General features: G+C 39.8%; 1 protein-coding gene across 2 annotated transcripts in view; it reads left to right on the top strand.

The window, feature by feature from the left end:
• Positions 1–21,217, top strand: part of SLC25A12 (solute carrier family 25 (aspartate/glutamate carrier), member 12) — a 104,422-nt gene extending 83,205 nt beyond the window's left edge. For both annotated transcript variants that reach the window (XM_012650770.1, XM_012650768.1), the window contains 7 exons: positions 71–123; positions 368–448; positions 14,276–14,416; positions 16,261–16,399; positions 18,947–19,105; positions 19,227–19,317; positions 20,555–21,217. In XM_012650770.1, coding sequence (XP_012506224.1) covers positions 71–123; positions 368–448; positions 14,276–14,416; positions 16,261–16,399; positions 18,947–19,105; positions 19,227–19,317; positions 20,555–20,759 — 869 coding nt within the window. In that variant the 3' untranslated portion in view covers positions 20,760–21,217. The remainder of the gene's footprint in view (positions 1–70; positions 124–367; positions 449–14,275; positions 14,417–16,260; positions 16,400–18,946; positions 19,106–19,226; positions 19,318–20,554) is intronic.
• The last annotated feature ends 797 nt before the right edge of the window (positions 21,218–22,014 follow it).

Genomic DNA, 22,014 nt, shown 5'->3' with positions numbered 1-22,014 from the left:
CTTCCTTGTTGGGCTTGTGTATTCATGTCTAGTACATCCATATTGCTAATGATTCTGTCCCTTTGCTTAGGTCTGATACCACAACTTATAGGGGTTGCTCCAGAAAAGGCCATTAAACTGACTGTAAGTTTCTTTCTCACTGAATTTGTCATTTGTTTGGATTACTATTAAGCCAAAAACTAAAATGGATGCTGCTGAGAGTGGCACACTATCAAAGCATTTGTAAAACTTTAAATTTATATGTAAATACTTGATCATTTTTAATTTTATCATGAGATAAATATTTTGCTGACTTAGAAAAGCAACAATGTGCCAGCAGAGGAAATGGTTGGGAATTTTGCTTAACTGATGTTGTCTTTCCAATTAGGTTAATGATTTTGTTCGGGACAAATTTGTGAGAAGAGATGGCTCCATTCCACTTCCAGCAGAAATCCTTGCTGGAGGTTGTGTAAGTATTAATCCTGGGCATTTCTTGTGACAAATACATTCCTGTAACCTTTTTGCGCCTTAGATATGATATCTGAGTGACATTCTCTTGAACTCAAGGGACACTAAGCAGGTTTTTTTCAGCAAACTTATATGGAATACATTTTTTTTTTCTTTTCTTTTTTTTTTTTTTTTTGAGACAGGGTCTTGCTCTGCTGCCCCAGCTAGAGTGCAGTGGCATCATCATAGCTCACTACAACCTCAAACTCCTGGGCTCAAGTGATCCTCCCACCTCAGCCCCCTGAGTAGCTGGGACTACGGGCTCACCATGCCCAGCTAATTTTACTATTTTTTGTAGAGATGGGGTTTTGCTGAGGCTTGTCTCCTGGCCTCAAGCAATCCTCCTGCCTCAGCCTCCCAGAATGCTGGGATTACAGGCATGAGCCACCGCGCCCAGCCATGGAATGAATTTTTAATTTCGTTGTATGATCTAACTGGGTTTGAGTACAGAAAAGAGGTAATATTTTAACCAGTTCTATCTCTTAGAATCTCCTGAAGCATTACCTTCTAGACTTTTAAAAGTCCTAATTCCTATTCCTTTTAAGAAATAGAGTACAGAAAATATAGTAGTGGATAGAGTTGCCATACATGTATATTAAGTGGAATTTTAAGTGTGAGATGGCTGATTAATTGGGTCCCCTTATATTTTAGCTGTAGGACTGAGTTAGCCATTGTGGTATAATTATAATTTTTCTTCTTTAGGGGCTGGAGAGTATGGCAAACAACTGTAACTATAAGCAGCTATTGACAAAAATTCTTCACCCAGAGATTCAGATTATATTTACTTTGAGAGAACAGAAAGGTTTCTGTCTTTAAAGTGTAAGCGTGAGGTTGGATTTAGATTAATTCTCAAATCTAAGTCTGCAGGTCAGCTAATTTTATTTGTGGTATTTGTTTCATATTTGATAACACATGGTTTAAGACTTGTTCAGTCCATTTTGTTCCTGAAAATATTAATAGCTTCCAGTTGAATTGGCCGACAGTCGTGCTAAAACCTGCTCAGTTGCCTGTGGAACCTGAAGTGATGAGGTCGATGACCTCTGCAGCTTTAAATTCAGAGAAGGTGCCCCCAGGGGTCAGAGAGAGCCCGCTCCGGGTTCTCCTTTATGAGATTGGTCAGTGTGGCACATACCTGAGTCCTCACCTTTCTGCAGCTGAAGTATTATAGAAGAGGTGGATTGGTGTGTGGATGTATGTGTGTGTGCACACGTGTTTGCACATGTGTCTGCACGCATGCCCCAGGGCATTCTCAGGAAGGAAACTGTATTGGCTTAATTTCTTTTTTAATGAAGGACAAGCAATGAACATAGAATAAAACATTTACTTAGGTAGATCACCCAAAATGTAGTTTTTCTTCTTGCTTTACCCCAATCAGATGGTGTAATTGTTTCTCCTTTAGTGAAAGAACTTTTGCAAATCGTAAATATTCTTTTTCTTAGTGGTTTTAAGTTTCCATTTGGTTAAGAAGCTTCCTAACTGATGCATACATTTGCCAAAAATCTTCTCTAAGTCATGCTTTTTCTGTTCCACATAGCTAATTATTTGTTTCCATTTGTGATGTTCAGGTTTTCAGCCATGAAACTGACCTGTTCCCATGTCTGGCATGTGACCTAATTGGTTAAATCATAATAAGATATTTGGTTTCTTTGTTCTTCCTAGGTAAAACCCCTGTTTATAGGTTTGAACTTCGGGAATTTCTATTGAAGTCTGAGGTGCCTTGAGGGTTGTGCTGACACTCTAAATCTCTTCCTTAATCATGACTCATTTCTGGAAGCTTTGATGGATTGTCTAGCTGGAAACTGATAGCATGAAAAATAGTCAGGTTGGACTCTAGGCAGCATGATCAGGTTGTCCGCAGTTCTTCACCTGAAACATTTTCTGCTTCCCCTTTCCCTCTAAATCTCTTTGTTCAGGGAAGAAAGAAAATGTGTAATTATTGAGTTTCTACTGATAAATTCAATCGTACTACGGTGTGAGTGATTGTTAAAGCACAATCCACTGCTTCTCCTAAAAGTCTGTAAATTTCAACAGGAATAAAATCTTGGGAAAAAAAAAAAGGACACATCTCTGTTGGATATCAGGCACTGTGGGACATAGGATACTCTCTTTCCTAAATGCTACCAGGCAAACAGTCACTAGATAAACACTGTGAGGAGTGGCTGCCCGTGAGCCAGATCCTGAGAGTCCTCACCGTTCTGGTTGGTTGGTACAATGTACAGCGTCCCTGGGGGTGTTTAGCTGAGTGCCATCAGTGCCACCAGTGAGAATTACCCAACTTTAAAGATGCACATAATGCAGGTTAACCTAATGCAGGTTAATTAGGAAGACATGGCTCAAACTGAATTGTAGACTTTTTCCCAGCAGAAGGATTAGCTAAGACCTTGGCCTTGAGTTCCCTAGATAAGAGGAAAATTCTATGGCCACGGAAATGACTATATTGTCCTTTAGGCAAAATGGTGCGTGTTGCCTAGATCATGAAGTGACCAAGAAGTAAAAATCTGTGGTCCTCAGGTATCAGATTTTTGTTGTTGTTGTTTGTTTTGTTTTTAAAGTATGTGATATTTGCTACATGCAAAAAATACATACTATATAGATACAGAGTAATAATAAAATGAGTATCTGCACATCTACCACCCATCTTAACTAAAATATTATTATTAATACTATCATTGACACTGATTTTTGCTTTTAATATAGCTCTAATCTGCTAGATTGCTGATGAGCAGTAGGTAATTTTTTTTTTTTTTTTACTGAGCTGAATGTTTTAAAGGGCTTATCTCATTGTTATTCCCAGCTAGAAATGAAGAAACTGAAACCTCAGGCAGCACTTAATAAATAGCAAGGTTGAGATTCAAACCACTTCTGTCTCTAAATCCATATTCTTTCACATTTGGTGTATGTTTTCATTAATTCATTCATTGAATGCCTGCTATGTTTCAGGCAAATTTTAAACATAACGGCTTTATTGAGATATGCTTCGCATACCGTATAATTCCCCCATTTAATGTGTACAATCCAGTGGTTTTTAGTATATTCACAGAACTGTGCAACTGTCACCACAATCAATTTTAGAACATTTCATCACCATAAAAAGTACTCTTTAGCCATCATATCTCGGTCTTCATACCCCACCCCGCCCCCTAGACAATCACTGGTGTACTTTCTGTTTCTACAGCTTTACCAATTCTGAATATTTTATATAAATGGAATCAGATAGTATGTGGCCTTTTGTGCCTGACATCTTTCACTTAGCATGTTTTCAAGATTCATCTGTGTTGTAGCATGTATTAGTACTTCATTGCTTTTTGTTGCTGAATATATGAATATGCCATATTTTGTTCATTCATTAGTTGATGAACATTTGGGTTGTTTCCACCTTTTGGCTATTATGAATAATGCTGCTATTAACCTTGGTGTATAAGGTTTTACGTAGACATATGTTTTCGTTTCTTTTGCATATACCTACAGTGGAATTAGTTGGTCATATGGCAATTCTAATTATCATTTTCAGGAACTGCCAGACTGTTTTTCAAAGTGGCTGCACCGTTTTACATTCCCACTAGCAGTGTATGAAGGTTCTGATTTCCCTGTATTTTTTGCCACCGCTTGTTGCTATCTTTTTTTTTTTTTGAGACAGAATCTTGCTCTGTCTTCCAGGCTAGCGTATAGTGGTGTCATTGTAGCTCACTGCAACCTCAAACTCCTGGGCTCCAGCGATCGTCTTGCCTCAGCCTTCTGAGTAGCTGTGACTACAGGTGTGCACCACCACGCCTGGCCAATTTTTCTATATATTTTTTGTAGAGACAGAGTGTTGCTCTTGCTCTTGAACTCCTGACCTCAAATGATCCTCCTGCCCCGGCCTCCCAAAGTGCTGGGATTACAGGTGTTAGCCACCACACCCAGCTGTATCTGTCTTTTTATTATAGCCATCCTACTGGGTACAAAGTGGTATCTTATTATGGTCTAATGACTAGCAATGTTGAGCATCTTTTTGTGTATTGACCATTTGTATATCTTCTTTGGAAAAATGTCTACTCAGAATCATTGCCCATTTTCTTATTGGGTTGTTTGTCTTTTATTATTGAGTTATGAAAGATCTTTATATATTCTGTGTCCCTTATCAGATATGTGATTTTCAGATATTTTTCACTTTCTTGATATCTTTTGAAAAATTGGACTTTAATTTTAATGACATCCATTTTATCTACTTTTTCTTTTGGTGTTTTATTTAAGAACTCATTGCCTCATCCAAGATCATGAAGATTTATGCCTCTTTTTTAAGGGTTTTATAGTTTTAGCTTTTACATTTATGATAGGTCTTTGATTTTTCACACCAATTTTTAACCTTAATTTTTAAAGAGGTTTTTTGCCTTGAGCAGAGATATAATCAAATGGCAGTTTTGTATTAATTTTAATTGCTACCATTTTGGTATATTTCCTTCTAATGTTTTTATATACATATATATATGCCTTTATGCATACATGTGCACACACACTTTTTTAAACTAGATGGAAGTTTTGTTGACTCTGACTTCCTGATTGGAAATGCAAGCAACTCTCACTTGCCAAGGGAAGGAGGGAGTCACAGTGGAATGTCTCATTTTAGAAATAAAATATAACCTTTGGGAATAGCAGTATAAACAGATTGTGCATTTTTGAATTTTAAATTGTGAACATTAGTCAAATTTTTTGTTTTTTTTTTTTTGAGACAGAGTCTGGCTCTGTTGTCCGTGCTAGAGTGCCGTGGAGTCAGCCTAGCTCACAGCAACCTCAAACTCCTGGGTTCAAGCGATCCTCCTGCCTCAGCCTCCCGAGTAGCTGGGACTATAGGCATGCACCACCATGCCCAGCTAATTTTTTCTATATATATCTTTTTAGTTGGTCCAGCTAATTTCTTTCTATTTTTAGTAGAGACAGGGTCTTGCTCTTGCTCAGGCTGGTCTCGAACTCCTGAGCTCAAGCAATCCACCCGCCTTGGCCTCCTGGAGTGCCAGGATTACAGGCGTGAGCCACCGCGCCCAGCCTCAAACTTTTGTTTTATATTCATGTCAAAACCTTCTCAAAAACCTTACTAGTTCAGAATTTATGATAATTTAGATGTGCTAGCCCAAGTTTTTGTTGTTTTTGCAACATCTATAAATTGAACTTTAGGTTAATAATTGCTTGATTTTTCTTTAGGTGGGGATAGGGTAAGTGTATACGTGTGTATACAATTAGTAAATATCTCTTGTGGATCCTGAGTGTTGTATGTGTATTCCATATGTAACAATAGGTTTTAAATAATTTTTTCCCATTGTTCTCATAGGTAAACCATTCTCATCAGGGCACCTTTTTATTTTTCTATTAGAAAGTGTCTCTCTCTCTTTCTCTCTCTCTCTCTCCACACACACACACACACACACACACACACACACACACACACACGCTCCTTGACATATGATGGGGTTACATCCAATAAACCTATTGGGATAAAAATATTGTAAGTTGAAAATGCGTTTAAATATGTCTAACCTACTGAACATCATAGCTTAGCCCAGAACACTTACATTAGCCTACAGTTGGGCAATATCATGTAACACAAAGCCTATTTTATAACAAAGTGTTAAATATTTCATGTAATTTGTTGAATACAGAACTGAAAGTAAAAATCAGAATGAGTTGCATGGGTACTTGAAGTATAGTTTCTACTGAATGTGTATCACTTTCACACCATCAGAAAGTCAAAAAATCATAATTCAAACCATTGTAAGTTGGGGACTGTCTATGTATAGACATACATGTATATATATGTGTGTGTGTGTACATATATTTATATGTATACACAAGTGTATTACATGTCCATATAAGACACAAATATAATTGAATGTTTGATTATGATATCTGTTGTGGGCAGGAATAATACTTTAATGTCAACTTAGAATTTTCAAAGTACTTTATTATGCATTATTGTCACTCTCTATGAAATAGGTGAGAGCTCAGAAAGGCTAATTGTCTCACCCCAAATTACACAGCTAATATATGCTGGAGGTTTCATATGAGTCAAAGTATTATGATTTTAAGTCTAACTCATTCTATAATGTCATCTTGGAGAATTAAATCAGGGCCTTCTCCATATGTCAAAATACATCTAGATGAGCCCATTCAACTTTGTAGTGGCTTTCTCCCTGCCACCTTCCCTCCCTTCCTTTCTTCCTTTCTTTAAAAATTGTATGGAGATATATATTCGTTGTTTATTTAGGTATAATTAACATTAAAAAAAGATTTTAGGTGTTCAATTCAGCTGAATGAATTTTGACAATTATATACCTATGTAATCACCGCTCAAGATAAGAAGATTCATTCAGAACTCTTTCCAGTCCATCTCACCTCCCTTCCCCCAGGGAGCCACAGTTCTGGTATCTGTCAGAAGTTGTGTTTGTTCTTAGGTTTCATGTAAGTCGAATGTACAAAATGCATTCTTTCATGGCTGCTGCTTTTGCTTAACATAATGTTTTCAGAGAGTCATTCTTGTGGGGCAGGTATCAGGTTTTTGTTTTTTAATTTTGCTGAATATAATTCCATTGAATGAATCTACCACAATTTGGTTATCCATTCTGCTGTTGATGGACATTTGGGTTGCCTGCAGTTTTTGTCTATTATAACTAAGGTTGCTGTAAACATTCTTGTACAAATCTTTTTGTCAACATATTTTTTTTTTTTTTTTTGAGACGGAGTCTCACTCTTTTGCCCAGGCTAGAGTGAGTGCCATGGCGTCAGCCTAGCTCACAGCAACCTCACACTCCTGGGCTCAAGCAATCCTTCTGCCTCAGCCTCCTGAGTAGCTGGGACTACAGGCATGCGCCACCATGCCCAGCTAATTTTTTCTATATATTTTTAGTTGTCCGATTAATTTCTTTCTATTTTTAGTGGAGGCAGGGTCTCGCTCTTGCTCAGGCTGGTTTCGAACTCCTGAGCTCAAACAATCCACCCTCCTTGGCCTCCCAGAGTGCTAGGATTACAGGCGTGAGCCACCGCGCCCGGCCTTGTCAACATATGATTTCATTTTTCCTGGGTGAATAAGAATAGAGCAGGATAGACGTGTGTCCAATTTAAAAGAAACTGCCAATTATTTCTCAGGTGCAGGTGGACCATTCCCGAGTCTCATCAGCAAGGATTCCAGTTGTTCCACATCTGCACTATTGCTCGATATTCTTAATATTTTTGATATTAGTCCTTCTAGTTAGTGTGAAATGGTATCTTACTGTGGTTTTAATTTGCATTTTCCTGATACCTAAAGATGTAGAGTATCTTGTCATGTGTTTATTGTCTGTGTGTGTGTGTGTGTGTGTGTGTGTGTGTGTGTGTGTGTGCGCGCGTTTATTTTTTGGTAAAGTATCTGTTCAAGTCTTCTGCCTAGTTTTAATTAGGTTATTTATATTTTTTTATTATTGATTGGTAGGAGTTCTTTATACATCATATAGTCCTTTGTCAGATATATGTATTATGAATTTTTTTCCTAGTCTGTGACTTGTTTATTAATTTTCTTCTTTTTCTTAAATTTTCCAAGTCTAGCAAGATGTTTATTAATTTTCTTTTTTTTTTTTTTTGAGACAGAGTCTCACTCTTTTGCCCGGGCTAGAGTGAGTGACGTGACATCAGCCTAGCTCACAGCAACCTCAAACTCCTGAGCTCAAACAATCCGCCCGCCTTGGCCTCCCAGAGAGCTAGGATTACAGGCGTGAGCCACCGCGCCCGGCCTTATTAATTTTCTTGATGGTATTTGTGGTAGTTTTTTTAAGGAAAAATCAATGATGTGGTTTTTTAGACATATCCAGAAACTTAAGTGGGAATAAATTTAAATATCTTTCCAAATTAACAAAGCAGAAAGTTAAAAGATATAAATGGACTTACCTATATGTACTTTCCAAAGGTCTCTCTGGTAAGTACCTGTTTTTTTATTGTTAAACTCTAGTCAGAGCTCAGTTTACTACTTCCCTGGCTAACCACATTACCTCTTGCAGAGAATGCTTACTTCTGAGTTAATTGAAGTCATAAAACTCAAAATTTATTTATTGCTCAGCAGAGGGCTAAAATAATCCCCTCATGTTGCAAGTGAGTTTCTGCAACCCTGTATGAACATACTTTCTGGAGAACACCTTCCTTACCTTTGTCTTGCTTTCAATCTGCATAGTGCTCTCACTATAGTTAGCACACAAGAGCTCTGTGAGGTAGATAGGGCAGTTGTTGGGATCCTTGTTTTCATAGTGGGAAACCAAGGAATGGAATGGTTATGATCAGTGCAAAGTTTATGACAATCTAGGTAAACAGCCTTTCAAACATGGCATCTTTCCACTCTCCCATGCCTCTTTCCTTTAGCTTATACTTGTGTGTGTCCTTCCTTCACATTGGTGCAGCAAAAAGCCTCCTTGTTAGGTGGAGCATTTACTAATGCTGGGGGCCAAGATCTGTAGCTGGTGAGCTCCCCATACTGAAGAGGTCTATCTGTGTCTTCCTCAGCAATCTAAGCTTATACCTATCTAAAGAGTTGTTTAGAAACAGCTCCTCCACCTCCCATACCCAGAAATCAGTATAGTCCCAACTTTATACTTACATTTGTGAACATACATGCATATGCACACAAGTTAAAAATCCTTATATTAAATACGTTTATGTCAAAAGCAGCTTATCAGGGATTTTGACTCTTCCTGTCTTAGTCTATTTTGGCTGCTAAAACAGAATGCCTTAGACTGGTGATCCATAACAACAGAAATTTATTGCTCACGGTTCTGGAGGCTGCAAAGTCCAAGATCAAGGTGCCAGCAGGTTCAGTGTCTGCTGAGGGCTTGTTCTCTGCTTCTAAGATGGTACCTTGTTGCTGTGTCCTCACGTGGGGGAAGGGACAAGACAGCTCCCTTCAACTTCTTTTATATGGGTGCTAATCCCACTTATGAGGGCAGAATCCTCATGACTTAATCACTTTCCAAAAGGCCTCACCTCTTAATACTACCATGTTGGGTATTAGGGTCCAACACAGGAATTTTGAGGAGACAGCAACATTCAGATCATAGCACTTCCCTTACCCTACTTAGGAATATGTATAGTTTTATGTCATAACATCCTGGCATATATGGTCACTCAGCAAGAGCATATTGAAATGTATTCCTTTTAAACTGTCACTATCCTAGCCTATTTTAGAAAGAACCCTAGCATTTCCCATTGCTTTACAAAAGTATCTAGGAATGGTTGATGGTGTGTATGTAAAACAGTCATTGTCTGTTCTGTTCCTCTTGAGTCCTAGTGATAACTAGTTCTGTGACTTTTATTGATTTGTCTGGTTGTTTTAAATGCACGTATTTTGTCCATCTGCTCAGGGAGCTGGTGTGACCTTAAACAACTTGAAGTTAGATTTTTATAGGTCTCCATAAGGGAAAACTTTATGATAAATTGCTTAGATTGGTCACTTTGTGGCTGGAGGGAAATTGTTTCTAACTATAGGAGACAACAGATGAAAGAAAGAAATGAACAAGGTACTTGGCACAAGCAGGGCCCAGTCCCCAACCTCTTTGTGGACCCTGCCCCTGGGGTAGGATTGTGAGGGCAGAAGATCGAATAGGCCTAATCCTATACATAGCCTCTCAGCCTCAGGCACATTGAAGACATGGTGACATCTCAATATTATATCCTCTCCCACTGACTCTTGCTTGTCAGCTTCAGTTGGTATATTTTCTCATAAAAAATTTATGTGATATAGGATTAAATGGAAGTTTTTACATTCTTTCCATTTCTGTTATATGTGAGTAACCCTCATTCAAAACGAGATTTGTTCCTTTTATGTATGTTTTAAATTCAGTTCTAGAACAAAGAAGTGACGACTTAATAGTGAAAAATAAAAGCATTTAAGTTTGTTTTAATATTAGAGCTTGTGTCTTTTTTTAAAAAAAAAAACAACTAGCAGCAAATTTGATGAGGGAAATTTAGCAATTACAGGGTTAGAAACTAATTTTGGTGATTCGGTGAATGAAAAAAGTCACCAAAGGTTTGGTATAGATTGGTATGTTTTCTAAGATCAGCCTTAGTACCAGAAGCAATAAGATGTCAAATTAAGCAGTGTCTATTTAAATCTATGTAGCTGTGTATCATTGTGGTTTAATTGAAAGTGCTACTTATCTTGGTATCTTATTTCAGATCACTAGCTATATTTGGTTAATTTTGATGTTAATATATATATATATATATATATATATCTTATCTACCTATAGGTAAGATATATCTACCTATATCTTATCTATCTATCTATCTATGTAAATAAGTTTTTTAAAAAGTTTTGGATTCACAGATAACTAATACCGGCTCATTTAAAATATATATTTATAGGCCAGGTGCGGTGGCTCATGCCTGTAATCCTAGCACTCTGGGAGGCTGAAGTAGAAGGATTGCTTGAGTTCAGGAGTTGGAGACCAGCCTGAGCAAGAGTGAGACGCCCCCATCTCTACTAAAAATAGAAAAACTAGCTGGGTGAGGTGATGTCTGCCTGTAGTCCCAGCTACTTAGAGGCTGAGGCAGGAGGATGGATTGAGCCCAGGAGTTTGAGGTTGCAGTGAGCTATGATGATGCCACTGCACTCTACCCAGGGTGACAGAGTAAGACTGTGTCTCGAAAACATATACATTTGTATTTATAAATATATATAATTTATATTTAAACTTAAATATAAATTTTATATATCTTCATGTCTATTATTTCAGACCACTAGCTGTATTTGCTTAGATTTTTTTTTTTTTTTTGATGTTTGTGTATACGTAGGTAAATAAGCTTTTTTTAAAAGTTTTGGACTCACAGATAACTAATGCCAACTAGTTTAAAAAATATTTTTGGTAAATTACCAAATTTAACATGGAAAGAATGTGTGAGAGAAGACCTAGTCTATAAAGTATCCATTGTTTCTAAGACCAGTTCTGTTTCTTGTGTTGTTGAATAGTTAATACATTCATATGTTTCAGGGCTTAAACAACAGGGTATGCCATGAATATTCTTTCTCCCAGCTACTCAATTTCTCTTTCCAGGAGGCAATCAATGTTTTAATCTTTAAGCTACTTTGATTTCAATAAACTTAGATAAATTTTGACATATTTGTGATCAAATGTGTACCTAATATGTTATGTTCTGTTTATGTTATTTGTCATGGTTTGCCTAAGCTGACCTTGAGCTCCTGGGCTCAAGGGATCCTCCCACCTCAATCTCCCAAGAAGCTGGGACTACAGGCACATGCCATTGCTCCTGGCTTGTATATTAATTTTTAAAGTGTATACAAATGATGTTAGTAGGAATGTTCCCCCTTCAAATACAGTACATAGGCATGAAACAAACTCATAGATGTGTGCCTTGCCATAGTGTCATTGCTTCATTGTTTGCATGCTCACTTGCCGGATTATATCTGTTTGTAAGTGCACATCAATTGAGTTTTGTGGTTATGTCCAATGTATTGTTGGGATTTAGTATGTGTTCTAGGTAACTAATCTTTAAAGCATACAACAATTAACGTGTATGTATTTCAAAATGTAGTCATTTCCTTCTCTTGATTGCACAATTTTAGTAGAGTTTTAGTAGAAAGCCTGTTATTTATACACTCTGAGAAATTTGAAGCATTGTTAAGGGAGTACAAGTCTCAATAAACTGGCAATTATTTTCAAAAGGGTCTATGAGAGAAGGGAAGGGAGGAGGGAACTGTGGGGTGGGAGGATATGGAGTAGAATACTCCTGCCCTGCAGGTGTTGAAATTTACTAATGATTACAAACACGAAAGAACTTTGTATTTATTTAAACATAATGTCCACATTTAACACTTGGCACCCAGGGGCTGCCACTGTCTGGTGGTGGCAAATTTGGGGATTATAATCAAAATATGTGGTTCTATTCTTTTGTTCTTTAATCTGCTTTAGTTTAGAACATAAAGCACATTTTCCCAAAGATAGTCTTTGCATTATTATTTGAACAAGAGATTTCAGAGTAGTAGTAAACTTTTTCAATTGGTTTGGTCCTTAATACCAGCTACAGGAGCAATTACTTGGATTATCATTTTCACATAATTTTTTACCCAGCAATCCTTTCGAAAGTATTGTTTGCTTAGATTGAAACATTAAAATGCTTCCTTCTGCCTGCAGTGCAACAGATTAAAGGAGAGAGAAATGCAGGCAAATCAACACGTAAAATTGGGTCAGTATGTTGTTGGGGGACCTGTGTGCCAGTGGTCTGAACTGTGTCAAGTTGGAGAGTTACAGGAAACAGAGAGAGAGAGAGAGAGAGAGAGAGATAGAAAGAAACAACAAATTGCTGCACTTCCCTGCTCAAAGGACAAAAAGGGGATTAGGGCCCTGGGGAATCTAGAGCAATAAACTGCAGGGGAGAGGTAAGGTATCTAGTGTCCGTGTGGACACTTGTGCCTGGGGAAAGGAGTAAAGGGCCAGGATTGCGATAGGAATAGCTGGGGGCTTATAGCCCCAGGACTATTAGGAAAATGGGCTGAGCCACATTGCTGCCCCTCGGGAGGGGGTCTGAGAGGGCTGTGGGTGTCATAGGAATGAGCAGGAACGTGGGTGAAGGTAGAGCATTGAAGCGCCATTGAAGGCCTCAGGTGAGTTTTTGGGTGTTTGTAGTCTTTTATGCCTGTAATTACGGTGCCCCAGCGAGGCACACGTTTCCTATTTCACGTGGCTGTGCATTGCAGTTAAGTTGTGATTGTATAAAATGAGTATGATGATATGAATATGATTATGAAGATTATATGACTATGATTGTGATTATATAATGTAAACAGCTACAGTTTAAGATGAAGGTATGTAAATGGGATTTTTTTACTTTATGAAAGAAAATATATTTATTTATTTATTTCTATATATCTGTGGTCACATACATGCATTTTTTCCTTTCTTACAGAAACCAAAAAAGGAGTTGGTAGTTTTGTTAAAACATTCTTTTTTTCCTCTACTAGTTAACAGATTTCAGATGCAAATACACTCTCATTATCCAAATTCAGATCTCTGTCACTCACCATCAGAGTGTGGAATGTGGCTTTGATCCGAGGGTGTTGTACCCATGGGAACTAGATGTTCCATTTCCTGGCTCTACCTTGAAGAGTTTTTCGGTTTTGTCTTCAAATGATACTGAAATTTATCTTTCTAAATGCTTTCCTTTTGTGTGGGTGTAGCTGTGTACCTGTCTCAAGAGTTTTACTCAGGATAATACTTTTTAGAATTTGAACCAAAGGAGACTTTTCCCCCCGCCGATTTAAGGCACCTCTGTGGGGCCAAAGTTGTATTAATTGCTCTACAAGCCAAAGAAGCCGAAGCAGGTGGCTGTGCGAAAGAGGATGCTTGCGGAGAAAAGGAAAGAAACAATTGCAGATCTGAGCTTTAGCCCCGGCTAGTTAAAAATCCCAATCTCCTACCATCCCTTTCCCTTGCGCTGGGAGCACCCACAGCCACATCTGGCTTCACTTTTGTTTTCCAAATGGGTTTATTGGGTTTGCTATTTTGGAGGTGGCCGAGGTGATCCCAGAAAGACTGGTGTGAGAAACAATCTTGATATTTCGAATAGAAACAAACCCAGAGGTAGACTGACCTGAGACAGAGTTGGGCACCATCCCTGTGAACCTCTCCAGCTTTAGCTAAAGTGTCAGACTCTCATTCCCCCACGAAGAAGAGGGAGGTGGAAAGGTGGTGAAATGTGGAGGCTTTTCTGGATTTTCCTTGTGGGCACTGCCAGTGCAGCTCTGATGTGGAATCTGCCGCTGTCCCTGCTCCCTCTCCTGCAGGCCGGAGGCTCTCAGGTCATCTTTACTAACCCGTTGGAGATAGTGAAGATCCGTCTGCAGGTAGCTGGGGAGATCACCACAGGACCCAGAGTCAGTGCCCTGAATGTGCTCCGGGACTTGGGAATTTTTGGTCTGTATAAGGTGAGTAGAGTCCCATGGGTTATCTCAGCAGAGAGGTTGTAATGTGCTCAATAAAAATGTGAAAGAATGCAGAAACCAGACCTCTCCCCACCAAACTGAAAAGCAATCTTGTCCAGCAGGGTAGTCTGTGGAGTAGAAAATCAAACAAAAAGAAAAATTCAAGACACTTCTGTTAGAGGCAGTGGGCTACACGCACTGGCAGCACGCAGACCTGCTGGCTCCAGGCTCACAGCCTTTTGTTTGATAAGGGGTTTGGGGAAAGTTTCTTTGGTGTTCTCTTTGGGCTGGTTTAGGACTTCAAAAAGTCTTATGTTTATTTTGAGTCTGAGTTATCACTATAGTTATCTTCCCTGTAGGAGCTTGTCTTTGTCTTAATAATTTAACCATAATAAAACAGTAGTAGAGTTTGGTAAGATTTGGGTCTTTAAGAAGTTAAGTGGTAAGATTTGTCAATAATGAATTCCATTAAAAAACAATAACAACAACAGCGTGTACTGTACTTTAGCAAAATGCCAGTCAACAGATTCCTTCCCTGCAGGTGTACTTACTCCCATCATTACAGATCAGATGTAATGGAGCAGAAGCTATTATTTTTCTTAAACAAGGAAGAGTATTTCTTTCCATTCCTCTGCCTGGTATACGGGGGAATGCGTAAATGCAGCCACTATAGGCAACTGTGTTTCCACAACATCTGATTTATTTATAGATCCATCACTACAGAAATGTGTAAATTTGCTTCTATAACTGCAAATTAGAAATTAGAAATTCTATATATTGGAATCACACGGTTACAGGGCTTTCTGGGACCAACAAACAATTATGCTGGAGAGAATTTTGTACACACTTTTGCTCCCCACCACCATCCCTAATTTCCATCCTTTTTGGAATTCCCTTTGAGAGCTGAATTTATTAATATCGATTCTCTCTGTGTTATCCTTTAGAGAGTCCTTAGATTTTTTTAAAGAAAATGTTTGAGCTTGTCTATTAAAAACAGAGCCATTCAGGGAAACAAGTGCCAAGGTGGAGTGTTTGCCTCGCTAGGTAAAGCCCCGGGCTACTGACCACACCGCGGGAGCGGGAGCGGCCCGGCCACCAGCACAGGCTGTCTCTGGGCGGTTCTCTGCTCCCATGGAAAGCGCCCACCACTAAAAGCTAAAATATTTTGTCTGGATTCCCCCCAGTCCTCTCTTTAGGATATGGGGAATGGAGACAGTAGAGTTGTGGGTTCTTTTTTTCTTTTTCCCCTTCCCTGGAACAGTTAACCTTCCTCACCATTGCGTATTGCTTCTCAGCTGGCACTGTCGGGGTGGGCTGGTTCTTTCGGACTCAAGCTATTAATCTCGGGATCCAAAGTCTAACTCCCTCTCCCCTCTCCCCACCCCCACCAAAGCCAAACAGAATTGAGGTTTTATTAATCTTAAAAGATTGAATCAAGTTCAATGAGTATAAAAGTTACCGAACATTAATAAGTTATAGAGATCTACTGCACAGCATTGTGCTTATAGTTAATACTGTACTGCACACTAAACATTCTGTTAGGAGGGTAGATTTCGTGTTACGTGTTCTTACCACAATAAAGGATTCATTTAGAAAAATCTGAGTCTACGCTAGAAATGCCAGAAACTCTTAGTCGTGAGAATATTGTTGCGCCTCAGTTACTTGCTTTCACAAGCTTTGAGATGTGCATAGTTCCCTCTTCCCCACAGGTCTCCCCTCTCCCCCATTTTCCTTCCACATCAGTTCAGTGTTATTTGAGGGACACCCCAGGCTTGTCGTCGACAGCCCCCTGGATCCCATTCGGGCATTCACACACTGTTTTGCACGATTTCTTCACTGTGTGACAGGGTGCCAAAGCGTGTTTCCTCCGAGACATTCCCTTCTCTGCGATCTATTTTCCTGTTTATGCTCATTGCAAACTACTTCTGGCAGATGAAAATGGACACGTGGGAGGTTTAAATCTTCTTGCAGCTGGAGCCATGGCAGGTAACTACAAAACTTTTTTTTTGACTGGAAGAATCCTCCCGTTGTCTTTAAGGAGTATGGAGTCTCTCTGCACTTTCTCCCTTTATTTCTGAAAGGGTTATTGTTTGTATCTGACTTAGTTTAAATATGATCACTTTTTCTCCTTTGTGGGACGTGCTATAATTCTGATGAGAGTTAATTACATTTGCATAATGTGGATAAACAGCTTAATGCAGCTTAGCAACTCAGAGCCAAATTAGATCTGCCCATCTAAATTGGGCTTTCATCATTAATGTGTTTCTTAGTCTCCTGTGCCCCTGAAACCTTGAGTGCAGCCAAGCCAAGCATTAAGGTGGAAAAGTTTTTCATCAAATCAGTTGCCTTGTGGTATCTCATGCTCATGCACAGGTCTAGCATGCCCTTACTTTCCGTCTCTGTATATTGGAGTCTACATGATGTGGCTCAAAATTGAGCTTTCTGCATGAAGCTCTCCCACCACCCTTGTTAGATCAAAATAATCAGTAATCAGCACCCTTCAGCAAACCACCCTGAACTCGATCTTCATCTCTTTTCTGACCCTTGGCACTCTGTCTTTTATTAATGGTTGTTTGCAGAAGTCTCGCCCTCTGTACTAGCTGAGAGCTTCTTCAGGGCAGGAGTTTCATTCTGTTCATCCCTGCAGGCCCACATGACCAACATAGTAATAATAGGAGCTCAATAAATGTCAGTGGAATGAATGAAAACCTTCATCTAGTCTAAGATACCAAATTAAGCACAGAAAAGATTCCATATGAAAGAGGACCCTAACAAATGCGGCAAGGAATAAGATGCTTCCTTCTGATCTCACAGGCATAACCTTACTCTTGAGTTATGAAGGAGCTGGCTTAGACTAGAAGGGGAAAATGGTGTCCTTGGCTGCACCGACACTCAGAGATGACAGAGGAAGGAAAGGGCGCACATTTACTCTCTGTACAACCAGGAATGAGCCGTCACAGAGCCCAGTGTGGCTCTGACCAGCAGGGCTCACGTTCACTGTTTGGTCCTTGCTTGCTGGGTTCATTGTCCTCTCGTGGCCCTGGCTAAACAGTAGGACGGCCTGAGCACTTCCCGCAATGTGCCGTGCTTGGCGTGTGGCAGGAGCCCTTTGTTCAAGAGTGTTGGGATGGACCGTGTTGTTGTTCTTGCCTGTGATGACAGACGATGACTTATGATGATTAAGAAACTCCCCCGGGGAGTTTAGAGCCCTTATTTGGGGTCCAGCAAATCCCTTGTCTTGTAGCACTTGTCATTTCAGTCAGTTGCATGTTTAAAAGCCCAGTAAAGTTTCCTGTTCAGTTGTGGTACCGAGTGTTCATATCAGCCCCTTTCTGGTACTTACTAGTCTCCCACTTTTAAGTGGGGGCCAGTATTTCCTCCCGGCTTTTCCCTGTGCTTTACATTCAGCAGCAAAAAACAGCCAGAGAAGAACAGTCTAATCGTGGACAGGCATTTTGCCAGTGGTTGATGCAACTGCGTAAACATTTCCATGGAACTGTCAGCACCAGCTTCTTCCCCACAGACATTTGATGGCAGTTTTCAGAATCAGATGAATTTTTCTAATTTTTACCAGTAAAGCTTTGCTGGCAGGCACTGAGAACATTCAGAATTCTGCCTCCAAAGGCAGGCAATTTACCTAGTTTCATCTGAATAGGGTGCGCGGTTGTGCCAAGGGAGGTATTTGCATCGTTCTCTAAAAGAGCCCCCCATGAGGCCGCCAGCTCCATCCACCTAGTGATGACACAGTGATATTCAAGCCAAATTGAATTTCTTCCCCCTGGGGACGTTGCGTTGCTCCTTTGTTCCCTGTTTTGTTTCATAAGTAAAAGGTGGGGTTGTGGAATCCATCTTCTGTCCTGGGGCTGATCAATCTCAGCATGACCCCAGGAGCTCAGGCTCCTGCTGGAGGAGGCCGTCTTGCAGTGATCAGCACCCCCGTTGTTCCTTAACTGGTTCCTGGCCTCCTCTCGCTCCAGTTGTAGTGACTTCTGTCATGTAACAATGTCTGAAAGGAGACACAGTCAACTCTTACGTTAGCACGTCCAACAGGTGAGTGGTATGAGTATTGATATTCGCCTCGCACAGTACGGTTGACAAGAATCAGCCAAAAAAACAATAGTTTGGTGTCAGATACATTTAGCAACTCATTAAATTGGCATTATCCTATTATTTATTATAAATAAAAATACTCATATCTTAGATAAAAAAGGAGGCAAAATAATTGAAACCAAAAGGGAATACTTGGGTATTGTCCCATTAAATATTACAGCATTTTTTTCCTCTCATGGTTATTTGGGATCATGAGATATAGAAGTTTTTTTTTTTTTTTTAATTCAGAAAGAAAAAATAATTTTGCCCCGATCCCACTGAAGCAGCCTCCTAGATCCCTTTTCCCTTTAGTGCCCGTTATCTATTTAAGGAGTCCGGAGTGGCCCTCAGGTGTTCAAGTTGCAGGTCGCACTGTTAGAGTTAGCAGAATTTCTGTCTCGCACGAGGTGCTGTGATGAATTCACTGTGGCTTTCTCCTGAAAGGTGTGCCTGCTGCATCTCTGGTGACCCCTGCCGATGTCATCAAGACAAGACTGCAAGTGGCCGCCCGTGCTGGCCAGACGACATACAGTGGTGTCATCGACTGTTTCAGGAAGATACTCCGGGAGGAAGGGCCCTCAGCGTTTTGGAAAGGAACAGCAGGTAGGGGCTGGGCCGTGCACAGTGGCCAACTGGCTTCCCTGTGCTGCTGCTTGTCACTCCGTGACTGTCTTCACCGCAGTCATCCTGGTTTTTCTCCCCAACCCCTGCCTCTCTTTTTCAGCTCGAGTATTTCGATCCTCTCCCCAGTTTGGTGTTACCTTGGTCACCTACGAACTTCTCCAGCGGTGGTTTTACATTGACTTTGGAGGCCTGTAAGTGGAACTGCTCAACTCCTTTACAAAGAGATCACTGAAACCCAAACGAGTGTTTGTTATGTCTACAAAGGTATTTTTGAAACTCGTAGAAAACTGACAAGAGAGAATCCTTAAGACCAATACATTTACAGCAGTGGCCTTAATAAGCTTCAGTGTTCAGGGAGCAAGTTCTTGACAGAGTGACATCATACGCAACGTTAAGCAGCTATCTGGGGGAAGTTTATGGAGGCAGTGAATTAAAATGCGATGTGACTGTCTTTTTTCATGTAAGCAAATACCAAGCTTCATAGAGTTAGGTTATTATTGTGTGAATTTTATCATTTGGCCTTTTCACCAGAAGTATTGTAAACGTGTACTAGTAACACTTCACAGACCCAAGTCCTTTTATATCTCTGATATTTCATTACTCACCACAATTTATTACTAGATAGGTACGATGTTCTTAGACCTGATTATTGGAAGAAACCTTAGGTTGAAAGACAGATTATGCCCATGGACATAATCGCTGGCGGGTATAGGCCAGAAATTGGGCTTGGGGGAGCTTATCTCTTGAAGCTTATGCCGGGGAGAAGAGAAATTGTTGAATTTGCTGGGTGGAAAGTTGTACCCAAAGCAAGCAATTATCAACTTTTCAGCAGAAGACCAAGTAGTATTTCTGAGCCCTCACCTCATAAACCTGGAAACCCCTCTCCTGCTCAAGGCCAAGTAGGGAATTAGGTGTTGAAGCAGGAAGTGGAGGGACCTATACAAAGAAAGTGAGAACAGCAGCAGGCTTAGAGTTCCATTGTAGAGACATTAAAGTTCAGGATTTTCTATTTGACAGTCTGTAAAAGTAGAAACTGAATCTATTTCTCTTTAAATAATTTTAGTGATAACTTTTTTTTAGTAAGTTCATATGTGCTTAGTGCAGAAAATTTAGAAAATGGAAAAGTATAAAAGAAAAAATCATCCATAATTCTACTTCCCAGAGTCTTAACGTTTGATGACCTTTTTTCTGTGGATCTATGTATATATGTCTATAAGCATTGAAATTGAGGTCATTCCTCTTCTAAATTAAATATGTGGGTGTGTCGCTTTCAAAGCTGTAAATCCTGACTAATGCAGCATAGATGACATGGAGTGGTTGAGACAGATGCTCTTCTTTATGGCACAGGTGTCAGACTGAAAACACTCAGTTGTAAGCTACCCTCATCAGTCTTGAACACACTAACCATTGGCTTTTTCCCGTCAACAGCAAACCCTCTGGCTCAGAACCAACACCTAAGTCCCGCATTGCAGACCTTCCTCCTGCCAATCCTGATCACATCGGTGGATACAGACTTGCCACAGCCACTTTTGCTGGCATCGAAAACAAGTTCGGCCTTTATCTCCCCAAATTTAAATCTCCTAGTGTTGCTGTGGTTCAGCCAAAGGCAGCAGCAGCAGCAGCAGCTCAGTGATGAGCTGATTGTTGAGTGTGGCAAAATGGTGCCCTGAAGAGAGAGGCCTAGGAGAGCAGCCCTGTAACGTATCCAGTCAGCTGCATGGTGCTGACTGAGCGGAGGAGTCAAACTATTCTTTCTATATGACATATACATATATTTGTTTATAAAGTGATCATGTGCCCAGGGGAAAAAAACCACAGCGCAGTTTCAAGCTTTAGTCTTACGTGTTGAAATGTTTTTCTAAGCCTTGGCATGAATTAGTGTTCTAGACTCTGCTTTGCACAGCTTGCACTTACAGTGACTGTACATATTGTACATCTTTGTACAGAGACATCTTGGCACCTCATCCCAACAAATCACATTTATAGAAATGTAATGCAGTTCTGAGTGGCTTGAAATGTACAGAACGTTTTGAAAGTGTTTATTAAAAGTCACACGAGAATAAATGTATTAAAATTAAATTCATTCTCTTATTGGTGACTTATGGAAATAAAGCATCAATATTGGATGTATTTAATTCCTAGTTTGTTTTCCATTCTGGAATAAAAAGGTATTTGCTGATAAAAGGCATAATGAGACATAGCGCTGACACTGTTGAGTAGGTGATACTTTGGAAAGATGCATGCCAGCGGATGCCAGAGGACCAGGCTAATGACTTGCGTGTGCTGATGTGTTTCCATTTGTATTTAACATGTGTGTAGCTCCTCCTCTGTTCATCAATCAAAAAGCATTTCCTAGACAGCTCCTCTCCTGTCAGTGTGCATATGGAAACAGGGATGTCTCCGGCATTACTGGCTTAGTTTTACTTTTCTTTGAACATAGCAAGGCAAAGGCCGAGCTTTTGAAAGAGTAAAGGATACTTTGGCAATTTTCCTTCATGTGGATATGATTCCAATCAAAAATAAAATGCACACCAAAATATATGCATGTAGTTGGATTTTTCTTCATAAATATACTGATAGTGTTTTTTGTTCTGATTCACTACTGATTCTGAATAACTCATGATGAGGTCTGCCCTCTCTCCCAACTTCATAGGAAATAGATAATTTGGTTTGGAAAAGTCTAGGGTAGAGTGAGGGGAGGAAAAAGAAAGAGAAGAAAAGCTCTATATGGTAATTCAGTGGGGTCTAGGTTCTTAGGAATCCAAATGCAAACTGTTTATTCCAAAAGTCACTCACCAAGAGTGTGATTACTAATTTGGATCTAAACATGCATCTTGACAGCCACATCTACACTTTGCTATGGAAGTGATTTGATGTGTGGCATCAGA

The sequence above is a fragment of the Propithecus coquereli genome, unplaced genomic scaffold (genome assembly GCF_000956105.1).
Source record: "Propithecus coquereli isolate 6110/MARCELLA unplaced genomic scaffold, Pcoq_1.0 Scaffold34, whole genome shotgun sequence".
In the NCBI taxonomy this organism is placed as follows: Eukaryota; Metazoa; Chordata; class Mammalia; order Primates; family Indriidae; genus Propithecus; species Propithecus coquereli.
The sequence above is the reverse complement of the archived record's forward strand: the minus strand, read 5'-3'. Positions and strand labels throughout refer to the sequence as shown.